Source organism: Marmota monax, unplaced genomic scaffold, assembly GCF_021218885.2.
Source record: "Marmota monax isolate L192 unplaced genomic scaffold, Marmota_monax_Labrador192_F-V1.1 WCK01_AAM20220418_F8-fsc00018, whole genome shotgun sequence".
NCBI classification, from domain to species: Eukaryota; Metazoa; Chordata; class Mammalia; order Rodentia; family Sciuridae; genus Marmota; species Marmota monax.
The window spans coordinates 20,185,727-20,204,557 of NW_026692201.1; the positions used below are offsets into that span (position 1 = coordinate 20,185,727).

General features: G+C 33.9%; 1 protein-coding gene across 8 annotated transcripts in view; it reads right to left on the reverse strand.

The window, feature by feature from the left end:
• Positions 1–18,831, reverse strand: part of Fam172a (family with sequence similarity 172 member A) — a 487,335-nt gene that overhangs the window by 168,712 nt on the left and 299,792 nt on the right. For all 8 annotated transcript variants that reach the window (XM_058574617.1, XM_058574621.1, XM_046428568.2 and 5 more), the window contains 2 exons: positions 6,677–6,793; positions 302–386 (listed from right to left, as the gene is read on the reverse strand). In XM_058574617.1, coding sequence (XP_058430600.1) covers positions 302–386; positions 6,677–6,793 — 202 coding nt within the window. The remainder of the gene's footprint in view (positions 1–301; positions 387–6,676; positions 6,794–18,831) is intronic.

The window sequence follows — 18,831 nt, forward strand, 5'->3', positions numbered from 1 at the left end:
TTGTATATGGCTACCAGTCTGTCTTTTTTAGGCATTGTCTATCCAAGCTCCAATAGCAACTTTCTATTACTCTTAATTTATCTCACTTATTTATCTTACTGAAGTTTTGGTAAGCATTTTAAGCTTCTGAAGAAATTTTGATAGTGGATTAGACTGATGTCATATACTACCAATAATTCTTTCAACAGTTCTAGGTAGCACAACATACTTAATTCACAAAAAAAGGATTCTACATCTCATTGGCATGTTTTTAACCTTAAAAAAAAAAGACAAACCCACATATCTTTAATCAAACTCATACCTGCTGAGACTCGGGGACAGTCAGGTAGCATGGACTCCACTGATGTATCTAATGGTTCTGAGCTAGAGACCCAATTACAACAGTTCTGCAATGTAAAAGAGATAATGTGGTTGAAACACAATTGAAACCATGGCCAAATATTCAGTTGAAAGAGATAAATTTGTCCTATAAAACCAATAACTGGAAGTATATTCAATTTATTTACTATATATTTAAAATATTTTTCTTATGTAAATAATAATTTTTCATGACAAAAATGACTGGAAAAAGTATATTTTTTGTTTTAGCAAATCATCTGTGCTAATATTAAGAATACATGTAATCTTCTGTGAACTCTGATATACTATATTTCTAAGAAAAGGTTAGATGCCAAGAAACATGTGAATAAAAGGATTATAATTAAGAAAAATTTAAACAGATATCCTTTAAAAACTTTTAGAAATGATTCTTACTTTGACATAGGAAAGAATAGCTAATTTCTAAACTATACTCTTTGTGGAATACTAGAAGAAATGAATTTTGCATTTACTCCTCAAAATCTGGCCCATATAAATGTACTATTTTAATTTTTACTTTGACTTGCTTCATGAAGGCTTTATCAAAATGGTTATATAGAAATTCCCCTGGTGAACTGCAGCTGTGTATCTGAGGACACAAACTTTTCAGTCTTAAAGATCAGTCTCTAAGGTGATGATGATTTGCAACTCAGACAAACAAAATAAAAATACTCTATTTCTTTTATACATTTTAAGTATTCATTTTAATTATGGATTAAAAGATATTAAAATCATATGACTTTAGAAAATTTCTCAGTTTTGTGCATGCACGCGCACAAACACACACACACACACACACACACATACTCAATTTCCAGACAGATTTTATTTTAAAAGAAATCATCCCATCAATCATGTAGGAAAAATCAGTGATTGCTATTCTGGTAAACAAGCATGTATTGTGTATTTATAGATGCTTGCTGCCCTGGTTGTGCAGCATGGAATCCGTCTTCACTGTGGAAAGATCCTTGACTGGTAGATCAAGTGTCTTATTGTATTTCCTTAATTCATTCTGTCTGGAAGAAGATGTCAGCTGTGTTGCAGTGAGGAGAGAATTTCAAAGGCCCCAGTCCCCACCAATAAAGGCCGAGGAATGGCTTTTGAATAGATTTGTCAAGGCAACCCTACTGTTCTGGGACCAGAGAGAGCAGGAATAATATAAAGGAAGGGTTGCTGTATGAGATTAGAAAGTGAAGTTCACAAAGCATGGCAGATTTTTGTAAGAAACAGTGGATCAATGAAACTATTGAACTGTGCAGGGAAAAAAACATGAAAACAAACACAACATCTAGTAATGTTCTTAAATGCTTTCTCTCTTTTTATATTTAAAATGGATAAAATATTACTATTTTCATGTATTACAAAAGCTTGCCAGTTTAGAATGGATATGTACTCTACAATGTGCACTCCTAATCTTAATTAGCAGATGAATGCAAAATTATACAATGTAAGAGAGTAGAAATTATAAAAGAAATAGAGTTTCAGAAGATATTTCATACATTTGAAATAAGTAAAATTCATATTACCATTGATAGAATACCACATCAGAGAATTCTAGATAATGCAGAAGATTAGCACACAATTAGCCAGCTTTTATATACAATGTGACACTTGCTTGTAAGAAATAAGTATTCTCCAAAGCAGTGTCAAGATATGTAAATGGATGATTTGTTTTATCATTCATCACAGCCCCTAATAAATTCAAAAATCATGACTTCTATAGGCACTAAAAATAGGCTCCCAATGATACAGGGAGATAGCTTCAATGAAGAATGACTTTCTCTTTCTCTCTCTTTTTCTTAAACAATTCAGTCTTTTCAATGACAGCAATTAGCACTACCAACAGACAGGCAGCGATTAGGTATATATTTTAATTATTATTCATCCGACTAGTACCTCCAAATCTGATGAAAGTTGGCTATTACCCAGGTAATATGTCAGTCTTTTAATACTGTTCACCTACAGTTCACATATGTAAAACTATATTTCACAAGCTTTTCTAGTATTAATAAAAGTGATGGTACATTATAATATACAGGAGATTAATCATTTTCTAACTTGTTATTGACTTTTTAAAGCTGAGCAAAATGAACTTTTGTCCAGGTTCTTCAGATCACCTTTAACTCAAACACTGACTCAAAGTACATGTTTTTCACGTTTTACAATTCAGAAATTTCAGTTTTTATCTAAGCATATGTCTTAGCCTTTGATCACTCATAAAAATCAGAAAGAAGTTAAGCACCCTACAGCTGAAGTGAATATGCCTCAAAGTTCTATGGAACGACAAAGTACCTGTATAGAACCGTAAAGGTTTGAAACTATAAATTTGTGTATATGTATGTGGCATTTTTACCCTACTGAGAAAATTATATAGAAAACAAGGCAAAACAAGCTAAAAATGTTTGCCATATGATAAGAGTATAGTGAAATTTAAAAAAAACATAAACATTGGAAAATACATGTAAAGAAATTCAGATAGCTATTACATATGAATTCAACATCTGAAATTCCATTTTATCACACTTGACTCTCCATGCTAAGTTTCTATAGTTACAAACCTAGTATCTTTCACTATTTTCTAATGCTTATCTATTGTTCTTATCAATGTCCCAATTTAGCCTTCATTCCAGTTCTTTAGTCAGGATAAACACTACTAAAATATTTCAGGTGGCAACAAAGATAGCCCACTAGGAAAGTCCTACAAAAATTCAAAATTTGAATTTTTTGAAATTTGAATGGTATGTGTTAGCAGCCTTTGAGAGCTTTTTCTCAGGTGCCCTGAGTAAGCATCAAGGCATGTTGGACTAGAAATACCAAAAGTTTCATGCTTGAGTCTCAGATGCAGTGCCCCTTAACATGAAGAAGCATAAAGAAAGAAGCCTTTGGCAACAGCCAGCAGTGTAGGATGAATCACAAAATGAGTGTTTCTCTGGGTCTGAAGGAAAGAGAAAACAGACAATGGCATGAATGTTATTAAGTATTTTCAATTTAAATTTTTTTGTAAGATCTCTGAGATTATGACTTTACAGATTTTTGTCATTGTAAAATTTCTTCTTTGTATAAGCCAAAAGTTTGGAATCTACTGATATAGAAGACCTAAGGCCTGGGTAACTCCATTTAACTTGAACCAAGGGTTTACAGTATTTCAAAGTAGATATGAAATGAAAAATTTTATAGGAATGCTAGGATCTACTATATTTAAAGAGAAAAGTAGGTAGTGGCTATTCCTGTGTAAGGTATTTGGAGATGCTTCTGCTGATTGAGTCTAGGTTTTTTCATACTATTTTTGCATTTGTCTGAAATGTACATAACAACTGATTTAAAGAGTGATTTTTAATATGGAAGGCACTGTATCTTCAGACAAGTACAACTATGATTCACTAGGCTGTTTCTAGAGCCTCCAATCAGAGCTGAAGGGTGACAGAAAGAAACAGGAAGAAACCACGACTATTCCACAGAACTGTACATCTGGTTTGGCTACAGACTTTCAGAGGCCACTCAGTTCTGAGAAGTGCCTCTTAGGAGCTGCCTTCAGTTGCTTTTCACCTCCATTCCTGAGACTGGCCTACCATCTACCGTCTTTTAGTTGGGACAAATTTTACTTGTAGCAATTATCAAAAGTAGCCCTCTTTGATCTTCTCCCTTTAAAGGGAATTATTATTATTCCCTTTCTCCCTTCTCTTTCTCCTTCTTCTTCTTCTCCTTATTATTATTATTACTATACTTTCAGTGCTGGGGATCAAACCCAGGGCCTTGTATGTGCTAGGTAAATGCTCTACCACTAGGCCATATCCCAGCACAGGAATTATTATTTAAAAATTGCACAAGTAAAACAAGATATACTTCTTAATCTTTGTGTTATATGCTAAATTGATAAGTTTAAAACAAATAACAGCTTTTATAGTAAAAAGCTTACCATTAATAATTTTATTACATTAAAAATGTTTGCAAAGCAAAACCAATTTTACTATTTTTTAGTATAATAGGAATGACTAGGCAATTTGTACCATTGTTTTACTTACAAATTTTAAAGCAATGTTTGATGCAATGATGAAGCCATTCATCAAGAGGATAAAAGCACTAAGGCTTCCTTCACAACCAAACTGTTATTTTTATGGACAATACTCCAGCTTAGCTAATGTACTTTTCTTGGGAAGTATAACTACAAAATTTCTCAGTGTGTTTATTGATCTCAAATGAAACTATAGGAGGTGGTAGGAAGAGGGCTGCTGAGGGAAACAAAGCTTGCCCTAGAGTACCTTCTCCCAAAACCCAAGTACAACAGCCCTTCCTATTTACTGTAATCCAGGCTTGTTTGTTCTTCATAATTTTGAGGAGTCTTATAGTGTGGAAAGGTACTGAAAATGAGAAAGAGGGAATGAAGTTTCATTCTGAGTGTTGGAAAACATTGAGCTTTTGTCTTGCCAAATCACAATGAAATCTTCTCTACTACCCCCTGGTCACATACACAGGTAGATTAGACAAGGACATTTGTCACAGACTTGTATACCCTCCATTTTGGTTGTCATTTTGGAAGAGGTCTCAGCAGGGATAATTTCAAAATTCAACCAAGAATGATCAAATAACTTTTATCTTGGAGATAGTATAGTGTTTGCTATAATAATATATCTCATCTCTTTATGTACTGCCATTTGCTTTTCAGGGGGTTTTCTTTTCTTTTTAAACATAGTGTCATTTTTTAAATACCTTTATTTAGTTTATTTATTTTTATGTGGTGCTGGGGATCAAACCCAGTGCCTCACGTGTGCTAGGCAAGTGCTCTACCACTGAGTAACAACCCCAGCCCAGGAGGTTTTCTTTTTGATCATCACCTTTGATTCTTGTAAGAAGAGATCATGAAGCACACAGAATAGAAATTATTATCTCTAATTTACAATTATGAAGCAGGCCAAAAAGATGGAGTGGCTTGTCTAAGAGTATAAGTGTTAGTGAAGTAGCTGGTACGTGCTAGAACCATAAGTACTGATTTACTTACTGTGAAAGGAAAAACATGCAAAGTGATGTGGTCAGAAAGCATCTCTGTATTAGAATTGATTTAACCCCCAGCTCCTTTATAAGTTTATAGCATTATAAGTACTGGAAAAAATATTTTGGACTTTCCATGTGTTAAAAGCACTTTTTCTAATGGAAAATAACAATAGTGATAGCACATTGGTGACACTAAAAATACAAATATATGGTGCATGTAATATATCATATACTTCTATCTACTCAAAATTCTTTTTGAATATTAACTCTCTGGTTCTTACAGTGGATTATGAAGCCTAGTAGAATTTATCCACCACACATTCCTATAGTGAGAGGCCAGCTAAAGATATATTCAGATATTCTATAAACAAAACCCAAGGGGGTTAGGGTGTGGCTCAGCAGAACAGCACAAGCCTAGCATGTGCCAGGCCCTGGGTTCAATCCCTAGCACCTCAGAAAACCCAAATAAATAAAAATACCCTGAGAGAAATGTAGGAAGATTAATCAGCTCACTCATATACATGCAAATAAATTATGTGACTAAACAATTGCTATAGCTAATTATTAATTATGATTACTATTGATTTGTTGTGGGATAGCTGATATCAACTGCTTATAATATCAGAAATGTAAATATAAAATAAAAGAAGAAAAATTTCAATTGGATATCTGGAATAGAATAAAGGAAATAATGGGCTGAAACTTTTGGAAAAAAGAAAAAAAATCATGCTCTATGAGGCCTTGTTAGTTTTCAGATTCACCAGCACGTAGGAAGTATAAAAAGATGCTTTCTTAGTCTGAGGCTAGACAATGGCCAGGGCCTGGGTTACTTTCTCCTTGCTCAGGGGTTTGGTATAATACTATTTTAGCTTTTTACTTCTTCTCCCCCTACTGGCAGTAGTAAGCCAATCAATTCAAGAGTGGCACATCCTTACTGTTTTTCCATAAGAAAAGGACAAGACTTGAGTGTTCACTAAGCTTCTTTTTTTGTCATTAAGAGATACCAATGCTAAATAGTGGAAAAATTAAACATCTGGGAATGAGAGTCTCCTTAGACCACATCACTCTTTAGCCAAAATTCTAACATATATTGCATGCATACATAATATTTTATGGAAAGCCAAAGGGCAGGGAGGTGCTTTAAAAAAATCATTTGTTCTTCTGGAGGGCTTTCTATTATTACTTTAACTGCATCCAGTTTTTCCTATTTCCTCTCAATGTTCTGCTTCTCCAAAGGGACTGTGGAAGTAGAAGGTGATAAATGTTGGTGGGAGTTCAAGATATAAAGACTCACAGCCATTCATGCAATATTGAACAAATCAAGTCTCACCTCTCTCATCCATTCCCGAATCGTTTTTCCAGCTTCTTGATGCCATACATTGTGAACAGAGTCTGTCAGTGCCACAGCAGTTACCTTACTTTTCACATCCGCTTCTCGTTGAATCATCTTGTTTTAAAAAAGAAAAATAAAATATTGGTTATATTTTTTCCTACTGAATGGAGCCTGCTTAGTCATACATAATAATATATTAAAAATGAAAAAAGCCATATCCATCTATGGCTCAAAGTTACTCTTTTCTGCACTGAACACATACTCTATTCTTGTCCATAGATGTGAAAAGACCTAATATTTTCTTTTAAAAAGATAATACCACTTAAGTCTTAGAACTACGCAGCTCTATTATTTTCCATGTGGTTTGACAATTCAAGGATTAAAGGGATCACAGGGGAATCCCTGAGGGTTTCTTTTACAAATTTTTTCCACCACTTCCAATTTCATTGCTTCAGGGAAGTTAGCACCTGGGGTTCACTGTTAGCTATTTAGGACTAACTTCTACTAATTTTCAGTACATGGCAGATCAGTAAAGACAGATATCTTGTTTTAACTTCAATTTAACTAGCCTGTTCTTCACCATAGTCTTGTAATTCTTGGTGTTTTAAATGCCTGCAAAAATCCTTTTTTTCCCCCAAAGTCTTATCAACATTGTTTCTCTTTTCAATATTTTATTTCTTTATTTTGGCAAACTATTATACTTAAACTTTTTTTTTCTATAGAATGTTATGTCTATAAATAACTTCTAAAAAGAAAAAAAAAGATCACTCAGCTTGAGATACTGACAAATTTGTCAGTGGTTTGCCAGATAAAGAAACTGAAAAATAAAATTCTACATCAAAACAATCCCAAAACATTTTAATCTACTAACACTAATGATCCTAATTTGGCATAAAAGTTAGAAAGTTTAATACAAACTTAGAACTACAAGAAAATAAATAGACAAATTTCACAGTAAGGCCCTCTCTTTCTTGGCATCAAATATCTTTTCTTCTTTTAAATTCTTATATTAAACAAAAAGAACAAATTTTCTCTCATTTGTCATTAATTTATATGAATTGTCCACCAATTATATAACAGTGCACTTTAAAAAAAAAAAAGAATTGTGAATGTTGGTGAAAGCTCATACAGGGAAGACTGCAAGGTATACGTCTGATACCAAATGTTGCTTTTTGGCATTCTGAATTAAAAATGTCTAACTCTTTAAAATTTCTTTAAAAACAGAATATGTAGAGCTGGGGTTGTAGCCAACAGAGTGCTCACCTAGCACTTGTGAGGCACTGATTTCGATTTAGCACCACATGAAATAAACAAATAAAATATTTGTGTCCATTGTATTGTGTCCATCTACAACTAAAAAAGATAAAAAAGGAGTGGTAATTTAAAAAAAAAATTGAATATGTGCATTTCCTCTCAACATGACCTGATGGGAATCTAATTCAGCTTTAGAGCTTACTAAGCAGCATTTTTACACCTGAAATCTTCCTGCTCTGATTTCTGCTTATATTAAATCTTAAATCAGTATTGGTTATCAACATCATATTATTGCAAAATTCACCTTACAGTACAAATAATAATTTTGAAAAGCCTAAGATAATGCTCTAATTCAATACTTCACATTAGTTGTTAAGTAGAATGCTACTTTTTTCTAGATTTTACTTTAAAAATATTGGCTCATTAGATTATATTGGCACTCAAATATACAAATTAAACCAAGATTAGCTTATAAAAAACAAAATACCATAATAGTGAATCCATCTGGCTAACAAAGAAATTAGAGACCCTTACTCTTATTTTTCTAAACTATTTGCAAATGAACCCATTACCAAGCACTATCAAGTATTTGACTGTTTAGGATTAGTAGAATTGTGAATTGGTGATAATTTTATGTTTAATTTTTCACAACATTTATATTTGTCTCAGCATTTCTGCAGCCTGAGTAGTACAACAACCATTCACAACTGCCATTTCTGTCTAAAACAACTGCGCCTTGCATTTGTTAGCTTGGATCAGTTGCCCTTCCCTCTCTTACTGCCTTTCACTGTGAATAAGCACTGATGAAAAGGACTGGAGAGTGGCAGCTGTAGGAGTAGACTGAATCAGGATTGTTTCAGAGATGTCAGTCTTAGATGAAGTATAGCTAAAACAAGGAGTGAATGGAGGCGCAGTTGGGCAGACACTTCTATAATATGGTCTATCATAGAAGATCAGAACAGTCTGGAAAACTCAAAAATATGAAAAAGAGAAAGCTATGTCCTCAAAGTCCTTCCCATATGTCAACCTAAGATGGAGATGGAGCCTTAGGATCCATGAATATGAACACCTTATAATGCCTTGAAAAATTTTGTCTATATGTGCATATGAGTATTTTTCTGGGGAAAGAATCCTTAGCTTTCATGAGATTTTCAAAAAGATCTTCATCTCTAAAAAATGGTAAGTATTTGTGATCTAAATGTCTCTATGTGCTCTTAAACAAACTATGAAGTACTCAGTAAATGATCTTTTTTAACAATTTAAGATCAACTGAACTAAAAAAATCTTTCAAAAAGAGAGGATATTACATTTTTGTTTATAGTATAGAGAGTTATTTCATACATCGACATCAAGATCTTAAAGCTTCATGGCTTAGTAGGCTATGTATGGTACAGTTACAATTAATATTTGTGTATATATATATATTTTTTATTTATGTCTGAATAGTCAACAAATTTAAAAATGAGTATGAATTAATTACCATTTTATTCTCAAGTCATATTGAAATTTATGAAGAACTTACATTATTTTTCCTGTGGATGAGGGAACTGAGCCTGAGACAGGTTAAGAAACAGGTTAAGGGCCAAACAGATACAAAATGACACAATTGTGACTTGACTGGATATATACGTTCTTTTATCAGTATCACATGGAGTCTAATTTTCATTAATATATAATATTCTTATCATAAATAAACCTTTGCTTAATGATCTTTCATCTTTTTATGTAGTACTGAGAATTTAACCCTGAGTATAGCACATGCTAGGTAAGTGCCCTACCACTGAGTTACATTCCTAGCCCTTTTTTAGTTTTTATTTTGAGACAGGTTCTTGCTTAATTTCCTAGGCTGGCCTTGAACTTGAGATCCTCCTGCCTTAGCATCCTGAGTAGCTGGGATTATAGGCATGCACCATTATGCCCAACTTATATATACACAGTATTTTAGTGATTTGGACATTTAAAAAATGGTTAGAAATTGGTCCAAATCCATATCAATAAGGAATATCAAAATTCTTAAAAAACAGCCAAGACAGAAGTAAGCTATGAGAAAAACTGATAATTAACACCACTTCATAATTATTACATTTGTAAAATATATTATGTCTAGGCCTTTCTACAAATTCTATTCATGATGTCAGAATTATTGAAAAATAGTGGATCCTGTCACCTAATATTTTTGTTTCCTCTTAATTCTACCCACTGATCTACTCATAGTCCTTTCATGCTAGGTTAAATGTAATTAACCTTCTCTTTCCTTTACTATTTTATATGTTTTAATCCAATAGAAGCTTAACCAATATAATAAACATCAAGTATTTTCAATAGATTAAAAACATAGGACATACACGTAAAGGCTTGTATTATTCTTTCAAAAATATTTTTATTAGTTGTTGATGGACCTTTATTTATTTATTCTTATATGGTGCTGAGAATTGAACCTGGTGCCTCACACGTGCTAGGCAAGTGCTGTACCACTGAGCCACAACCCCAGCCCTAGGCTCATATTATTCTTAACATTTTTGGTGGGGCTGAAATTGAGGGGAAAATGCATTAGTTATTATTTTTTTCTTCCAGAGTAAGATTTTAAAATATTTGGCAACTATGGAAGATTGGTGAGATAAAGACCCATGATCCAGGACAGGTGTGGGAGGACCAGCTCAGCTGCAGCTGCTTTTGTTTCCTTCCATGTTGGTGCAGCCCTTACACAGAGTTGCCACCATCTTGCTGCAGAACCCGCCTTTTCTGTCCATCTAACTTATTACACAAACCATGGCTTTCTTCAAGACCTCAAATGATGTACCTGCTATTCTCTTTTAATAAATTCCTGGCCTACTATAAATGCTTCTTGTCATCCTAAAAGTTCCCAATTTCCCCTTTTTGTACTTATAAACTCTTGTAGTTTTCACCTGGATTTTTTTTTCCCCAAGAACTCTGCCATGAGTTACTTTCCATAAAGGAAAACACAAAGACTTTTTAACTTTCACCAAATCAAAATTGAATTTTAAGTTAACTTAAGGCAAGGAGATGCCTTGATTTCCTTTAAAGGCAAGAAGAAGCTGATGATACAGGGGTGCTCTGCAATGAAGTCTTTCGAATATTTTTAGTTCAAGGTTTTAGGTTTTGAGAATTATTAGTCTAACCATAAACAATATTATCAACCTAATGGAAAAGAAAACTCTGAATTGAGTTGACTTCACTCTAAGTAAAAAAAAAAAAAAAAAAAACATTTAATTTTATTTCCCTGAATTGTGGCCTGGTGGCCATGGCACTCTGAGTACTTACTCCTCCTTATATTTTAAAGTCCAAGGGGACCTACTAAAAGAGGCCATTGTGGGTTGCACGTAGATATATATATTACACATATGTACTGTGAAAGTATTACGCTTATGTACCGTGAAAGTTATAGCACATGAATTACTTGTACAAGAAAAAATATTCTGAAGAAAATTTAAAAAACACGTTTCCATCAGATCAGAGCTGATACTACTGCTGCTTATAAGCCTGAAGATCATTACTACTATACAACCATGAATAAATCATTGCTCTGGTTAATTGCACAGCTAAAGTTTGAGATGCCTTAAAAAACTATAATATATATATATATATATATATATATATATATATATATATATATGAATATATTTATGCAATAAATGTAAATGGATTAGCTCCCTCTAGAGCTGCTTTGGTTAAGATTTCAGATTAAGTTGTGTCAAAGGCTTGGAAAGTATTAAAAACTGGTATTTTTTCATTCTTTCGTTATGTAGATTACAATTACACTCAATGCTTCTATTGGAGTGTGGTCTTTATGTGGTTTGATAGATCATAACATTTTACACAAACCTTTCTCCTATCACTTTAAATTTTTGCATGTACATTTCCTATCATATGGCCCTTTGCCCTGTGCTCTCACGCCCAGCAGGTTACCAATGTACCCTGTATCAAGATGACTAATCAGCTGACACTGGGCTTGGCAATCTTCTGTGTTTATGTTCAAGACTACTTATTCTTCTTTCTTTTAGGCAAATCAACCCCAATATCATGCTTCTCACAGACCAGTATCATCTTTGCTGTAATATGTAAAAAGCCTGGTTCTGTCACTGACGACATTAGCACCTTAGTGAAATACACATTGGTAGATAAAATGTGAAGACTAAACTGCCCAGCAGGAAATTCAGTTACCACTATGATATTTAGCTTCCATACCACACCTCTAATCTGCATTCATTATTTCTCTTTTTGAAAGTATAAGCTATCAAGTAAGCAGTCTTCATAAGTTAAGTGTGGAAATTAAATTCAAGGACTTCGGGGTCAGGTTCCCTAGGCTCAAATCCTCACTTTGGTGAGGATATCGTGAGCAAATTATTTTGACTATTTCTGTGCCTCAGTTTTATCATGAGAATGTCACAGGAGATGATTAATGTATTCTTCAATCACAGAGTCATTGTATTAAATAAACAAAATATAAAGCAGTTAGTACAGAACCTGGCAAATAGTACACAATTTTAATAAGTGATTCCATAAAAATATACAATGTAAACTACTTCATATTTCTAAAGTAATATATTATCCTTAATCTCTTAGAAGAAGCTAATGACAGTTAACTTATCATGCATTTAATGATACATTTTATTTTAAAAAATGCATAGATCAAAAAATTGAAAAATTTATGAATGGTTGCTTTTTCCTTTGATAATGTTGTCTAATACTTCTATAACTGCATGGTTAAGGGGTAGGAAAGAGCCAATTATTATGACTACTTAAAATCTTGTAATTAGAATATTAGACCAGTCATGGGCTGGGGGTGTGGCTCAAGCGGTAGCATGCTCCCCTGGCATGCGTGCGACCTGGGTTCCATCCTCAGCACCACATACAAACAAAGATGTTGTGTCTGCCGAAAACTAAAAAATAAATATTAAAATTCTCTCTCTCTCCTCTCTGTCTCTCTCTCTGTCTCTGTCTCTCTCTCTCTAAAAAATAAATAAATAAAAAATACTGAGATGAATATATTAAAAAAAAAAAGAATATTAGACCAGTCATTGCACCATGCACTTGAAAACGAAGAAAGAACTGCTGAGGCAATCCTGTGGAAGCTCCACTTTCCTTCCACCACTAAGCCTTTTCAGAATGACTGGAGCTGCAACAAAGCATAAATCCATGACTTTGCAGTGCTGAGTGAAGAAGACAGTCCCTTTACCACTTTGCTTTTCACAGAGAGGGACTGGACTGCATCTATGTTTTTAAAAAGATAAACAATGAGCTGAGTGTGGTGGCATGTGCCTATAATCCCAACAACTTGGGAGACTGAGGCAGAAGGATTGCAAATTCAAGGCCAGCTTCAGCAACTTATTGAGGCTGTCTCAAAATAAAAAATAAGAAGGGCTGGTGATGCAGCTCAGTTGTAAAGCACCCTTGGGTTCAATTCTCAGTACCAAGAGAGGTGGGGGCGGGGAGATAATCAACACAATATAAAGAATGTTCAGAGGAAGGCACTATAATGCTGTGGTTAAAAGCAAACAAACGTACTTAAGAATTAGACAGACTTAAGATTTTTACCTTGGGTTAATCCTGGAAAAAATGGGAATAATAGTAATTATTATTCTCCAAAATGGGAATGATAGTGTAGTCACCTCCCAGGGTTGCTGAAGCATAAAGAAGACAAGGCATATAAGAAATCAATGATGTCAGCTATTAATTATTACCTTGATATTCATCTCTAATTTCTAAAATGTATCCTTTTTAGATATGGTATCTATGTACTCTTCAGTGAAATCAAATTCATGCTGACAGGGTAGTGTTTTTGAAGAGTCATACAACTACTCCACCTATTTCCATTCTCACTACCTCAATTCTGCAAAGTGACTTGGGCTTACTCAAAGGTTTTTAAAGAAAATAATCTGCTATAAATAGTATGACTGTACAAGCTAGTTAATGCAAATTGAACTAGTATAATTATTAATAGTGTCCCCCTTCTGTTCTGGTTTAGATAGTAAAAGTGTATAACACAGATGTCACATGTGTATGTCACAGATGTTAAATGCTACTCTAGCAAATTGGTAACCTTATAAAATTCCATTCTGTTCAATCCTTAGCAAAATAAAGTATACACCCCAAACCAACAGAATTATCACTATAAAAATAACCATGTAGGAAAACTTCAGGAAATATTTTTAAAGATTTCTAAATTCAAAACTTAAAGAGCAAGACTTAGTGCTGTGCTGAGCCCCTCACAGATGGACATGCAGTCTCACACCCTGGTTAGGTAAACATGGCCAGCTGGATCTCCACTGTAGAAACAGGATAAGACAACATTCTCTTTTCCTGTGCTTTGAAGCCCTAGCTTCAATTCTTGCAACCTTTGTCTAATTTCAGGAAGGAAAAGGCTCTCCACAGGCAGAACACCAAGGGATAGGGTATGTAAACTGAAACTTCTTGGGTCACATGCATTTATGAAGATAAGTCTCTAGCCACCAGTTAGGGAATGGCAAGTTATGATTTATTATTGCAGGCAGCCAGAAGAGAGCAGTAATAACTTCCTTTTCCTTTCCTGCCTAGACCACGCTGCCACGTGCAGGGTTCCTCAAAAACAAAAAAGCATGTGTAAGGTAAGTTTAAAGGAAAAGAAAAAAGGGGGAAAAAAAGCAAACATTAAGTGACTGACAATCTGGGTGTTGGGAGAGAAGATCAGTGCTTTACAAAAATACATGATGGAGGAGGCGGGTAGTTGAAAAATGTACCCTACCAATCAAGAAAACAGCATCTATTATATGAAAGACAAGTTAAGTGTAAGGAAAAATTAAAGGTGTCAGGTACCAAAAAATGATATAAATGATCCTCAATGTGACTTAATTGATAAAAGGTTTATTATGCAATGAGAATGACCATAGTAGGTGACATAAAACAATGATATGAAAATTATAATGACTATATATGAAAAGCCTATATTATAAAAATATAAGGAAGGACTATGTACCAAGAAATGTTTTTGGCACAAATGTGTAGCAAGCATGTTCACAATATTCAGTCAAAAATCAGTTTTGAGCTTTTATTAATTGTTATATTTTGGAAATACTTAGGCATATAATTAAGTATATTTCAAGTATATAAGTACTCATGAATCATCAAACATTGAATTGTTTAAAATGTGCAGCCAAAAGATTTCATTAGGCTCAGGAGGGGCAAGTACACACATTTATCTCGGAGAGAGTTAACACCTTTAAGTTTTAAGGCATACTATTTTCTTTTGGTCTGAGAATGTTATTTAACAAATTTCACTTACAAACCTTTACATTAAATTTGCACACTGATGTTTGGTGGATTTGAATTTTTTCTAAAAAGTTAACAAAATTACTCTATAAATAATAGTTTTATAATATCTTCAAGATCCAACTACCTGTACTATTTTCAATATAAAGAATGTAAACTCTGTGAGCTGGCATGAACAGAGAAAGCAGTATTCTACTTGATAAATTGTTCTAGATAACACAGCAAAACTATAAATTTGAAGCTGGCATGATTTCTGACTTTTAGGAAGAACTTACAATTTAGGAAGGAAGGTGGTGTGTTCTTTAGAAATAGTTAATATTCTAACTATGTATAGATTATCTTGGTAAATTGTACAATTCCTTTTAAGTAGACTGGTAGTTGAGGGATTATGCACCTGTTTTCAAGATGAGAAAATTCATGCTAGAGAAAGTAGCCTGCCCATGTTTACATACTTAGTAAGTGGCACAGCTAGATCTTGACTAATCATGTTGTTGTTACACCATGGCTATTGAATGTAATATCCTTCATTTTTCCTGCATAAGTACTTAAAATATTGGCAATGACTGATTTCCTGTCTTTCTTTCACACTGAAAAGTAGGCTTAATGAAGGCAGAACCATATTTGTCAACAATACATTCCCATTTGCTATACACCGGCACATAACAGGTGCTCAAAAATGATTTGTGGAATAGAGGTGCTATTTACAGAAATGGAAGAGATCAAGGAAGGTGATGATTAGGAAGCTAGAGAGATGCCTGGTTTGGTGTATTTAGAAACAGTTTGCATTATAGGTTGGGTTCCCTAGGAAACAGACTAAGATAGCATTTAGCATGCAGAATTAATAAAGAAATATTCTTAAGGATCAACAGATAAAGAAGAGAAGGAATAAAGCAGGAAAGGGCAGAGAGAAGTCAATGTGGTAAGCAGGCCCAATAAGACTCTTGCACAACCCCAGAAGAGCCATGGAACGAGAATGGCCCTTCAGATTGTCCCAAGTTAGGCCCAAATGGCTTGGTATTTAATCTCTCACATTGTGTGGATGGGCCCCAAAGTCTCTCTGGTGGGCATGACAGCTAAAGGCTGCTTAGAGGACTCCAAAGAATTAATGCAGCAGGGTTGTGGTTATGGCTCAGTGGAGAGCATTTGCCTAGCATGAGTGAAGCACTGGGTTGAATCCTCAGCACCATATTAAAAAAAATAAATAAATAAAATAAAGGTGTATATATACCTTTTTTGAAGGTGCACTTGAGTAGCATCAGTGTCTAACAAAACCTATAACTGAAATTACAGCATTCACTTACTGTCCATTCAAATCTAAATTAGCCTTTTTATGTACCTAGCACTTTATTGTCTTATTTGTATACTCTAGAACACATTTTGATAATTATCTTATTAATATTTAAAGGACCAAGTAGATTCTCTTTGATTTTTAGGCCTCTCATAATCTGACACCATATTATCCCATTTCATTTTGCATTGTTGTCCAACTAAAAATCATAAAGAGAAAAACACAAAGCTAAAAGAAGCAATGACTACTAACATACAAAAAGAAATCAAAATCAAGTTTCAAAATTGTTCTATAAGTCCACTGGGGGATGGTTTGATTTTTGAATTTCCAATGAAAGGTTTGTTAGGTAAAGCAAGCTATTTCTGTGATTTCAAACTTAAATACACCTAAGTACAAAATAACCCAGACTTCAAGTACATTACTTAGTGTTGCTAATAATAAGATCAAACTTAATGGTGTTGATAGGGGAAAGATGGGGTGAGCATGGTCACAGAGGTTTCATTGTAAAAGTAGCTACTTAGCTTCTCAAATCTCAGCCTTTATTCCTTACAATATCAAGAAAATAAACACTGCACTATCTAAATCTGGAGACTAAAGACATCTGAGATTTCAATTCTTTCCCGGATCATAGCTGCCGTATGTTCTCAAATATTTCCAAGTTTTTGCCTCCAGAAACTCTAGGTAATCTTCATTTAATCACATTTATTAGTTTGGTACTGAGAATTGAACCCAGGGGTACTTTACCAAAGGGCTACATCCCCAAACACTTTTTTGAGAAAGGGTCTCATTAAGTTGCTCAAGGCCTCAATAAATTGCTGAGGCCAGACTTGAACGTGTTATCCTCCTGCCTCCACCTCCCAAATTGCTGGGATTACAGACAGGAGCCACCATACCTGGCTCAATCACATTTCTTCAATGTATATTCATGTTCATACAGCTGAAATGGTGCCACTGATATAAACTGTATATATGGTAGAGAGGAGAATTTGTCTTGATCAGCTCAGTCAAAATTACCTAAATGTTTTTAAAGTTGGATGTGCTAATCAATTGTGGGTTTTACAGATGCCAGACATTGGGACAGGTTGACACCCATTTTTAAATGGAAAAATGACATCACTATAAAAAGTGTAAGCCACAGGCTTCCTACAATGTTTTAAAATATTTGAACAAGGATCTCCAGATGGCTCTTCTACCTAGGAACTTATGCAAAATATCTGAAACTTCTGTTCCTGCTTAAACATTAAAATGAATACTCTTGCTGGAAGAAATTTCTATTCAGTCAACTACTTTTAAGGACCATTTAAATGCACAAGATACTGACCAACAAATTCAGGACAATTTTTTCTTTACTTGAAACATAATTTTGATTATATATTGGAGACATTTTCCTTTCAAAAGCATACCTCACAATCCTGAAATGATAATGAAAGTCTACAGAAATAGATGGTTTGAAATATATTTATTTGAGATGGGACTTTCAGGAATTGTATTTACTTCACAAAACCATATGAATGTCGGGTAAGAAAAAAGATGGGACAGGATTGAAAGTAGCTATTTACTGCTATGTATATGCATCTTCATTTCACAGAAAACACACATATGCACTATATATAGTAAAAGAGCACTTCTGAGTTCATATACTAGTGAACCATAAACAACAGTCACTATACACTAAGTGTCCTCTATCAATATCCACCCTAATGGAAAACACTGGAATAGCACTTCGGATCACTAACAGTAAGAGAAGAATCCTGAAACCTATCATTTAGACATCTGATGACAGCTCTGATGCATGAGTGCATTGAAAAATTTACACTGAGGAAGGGTGACATGTGAGTGAGGGAGAATGATTCTCTAGGCTATTTTTTAAAATTCCATTTTCTGTCATGTGTCCATTCCTTAGCACTCTTTGGAAGGCATTCCACCAGTTGAGTCAATGATTTAGAGTCCCAATTTGCCTGTGTTTCACAAGTCTGAAATAATTCAAACAGCAAGAATCTAAAATAAATAAAATACTCAGGCAGCACAGTACAGGATGTTTAATAAGCATCAGTATTTATTATGGTAGGTGGCAGGATTTTTGTTACATCACACCTTTTGTTAAGTAGGCAATTTAGTCAATATGAAATCCTATAAAATGGCAAAGATATAAAAAAGAGTCAGTAGTTCACTAATTTAGAAAGTCAATTATATGTCACTGTTTCATATCAGGTTAATTACTACATTTACATTTTCAGAATTTTAACGTAGTGCATGAAAGGTGACAGACTGATAGTCCTGCAGGCTGAAATTCTTATACTATTTTACTGAGTGTTAATAATATAAAAAGCAATATACAAAACAG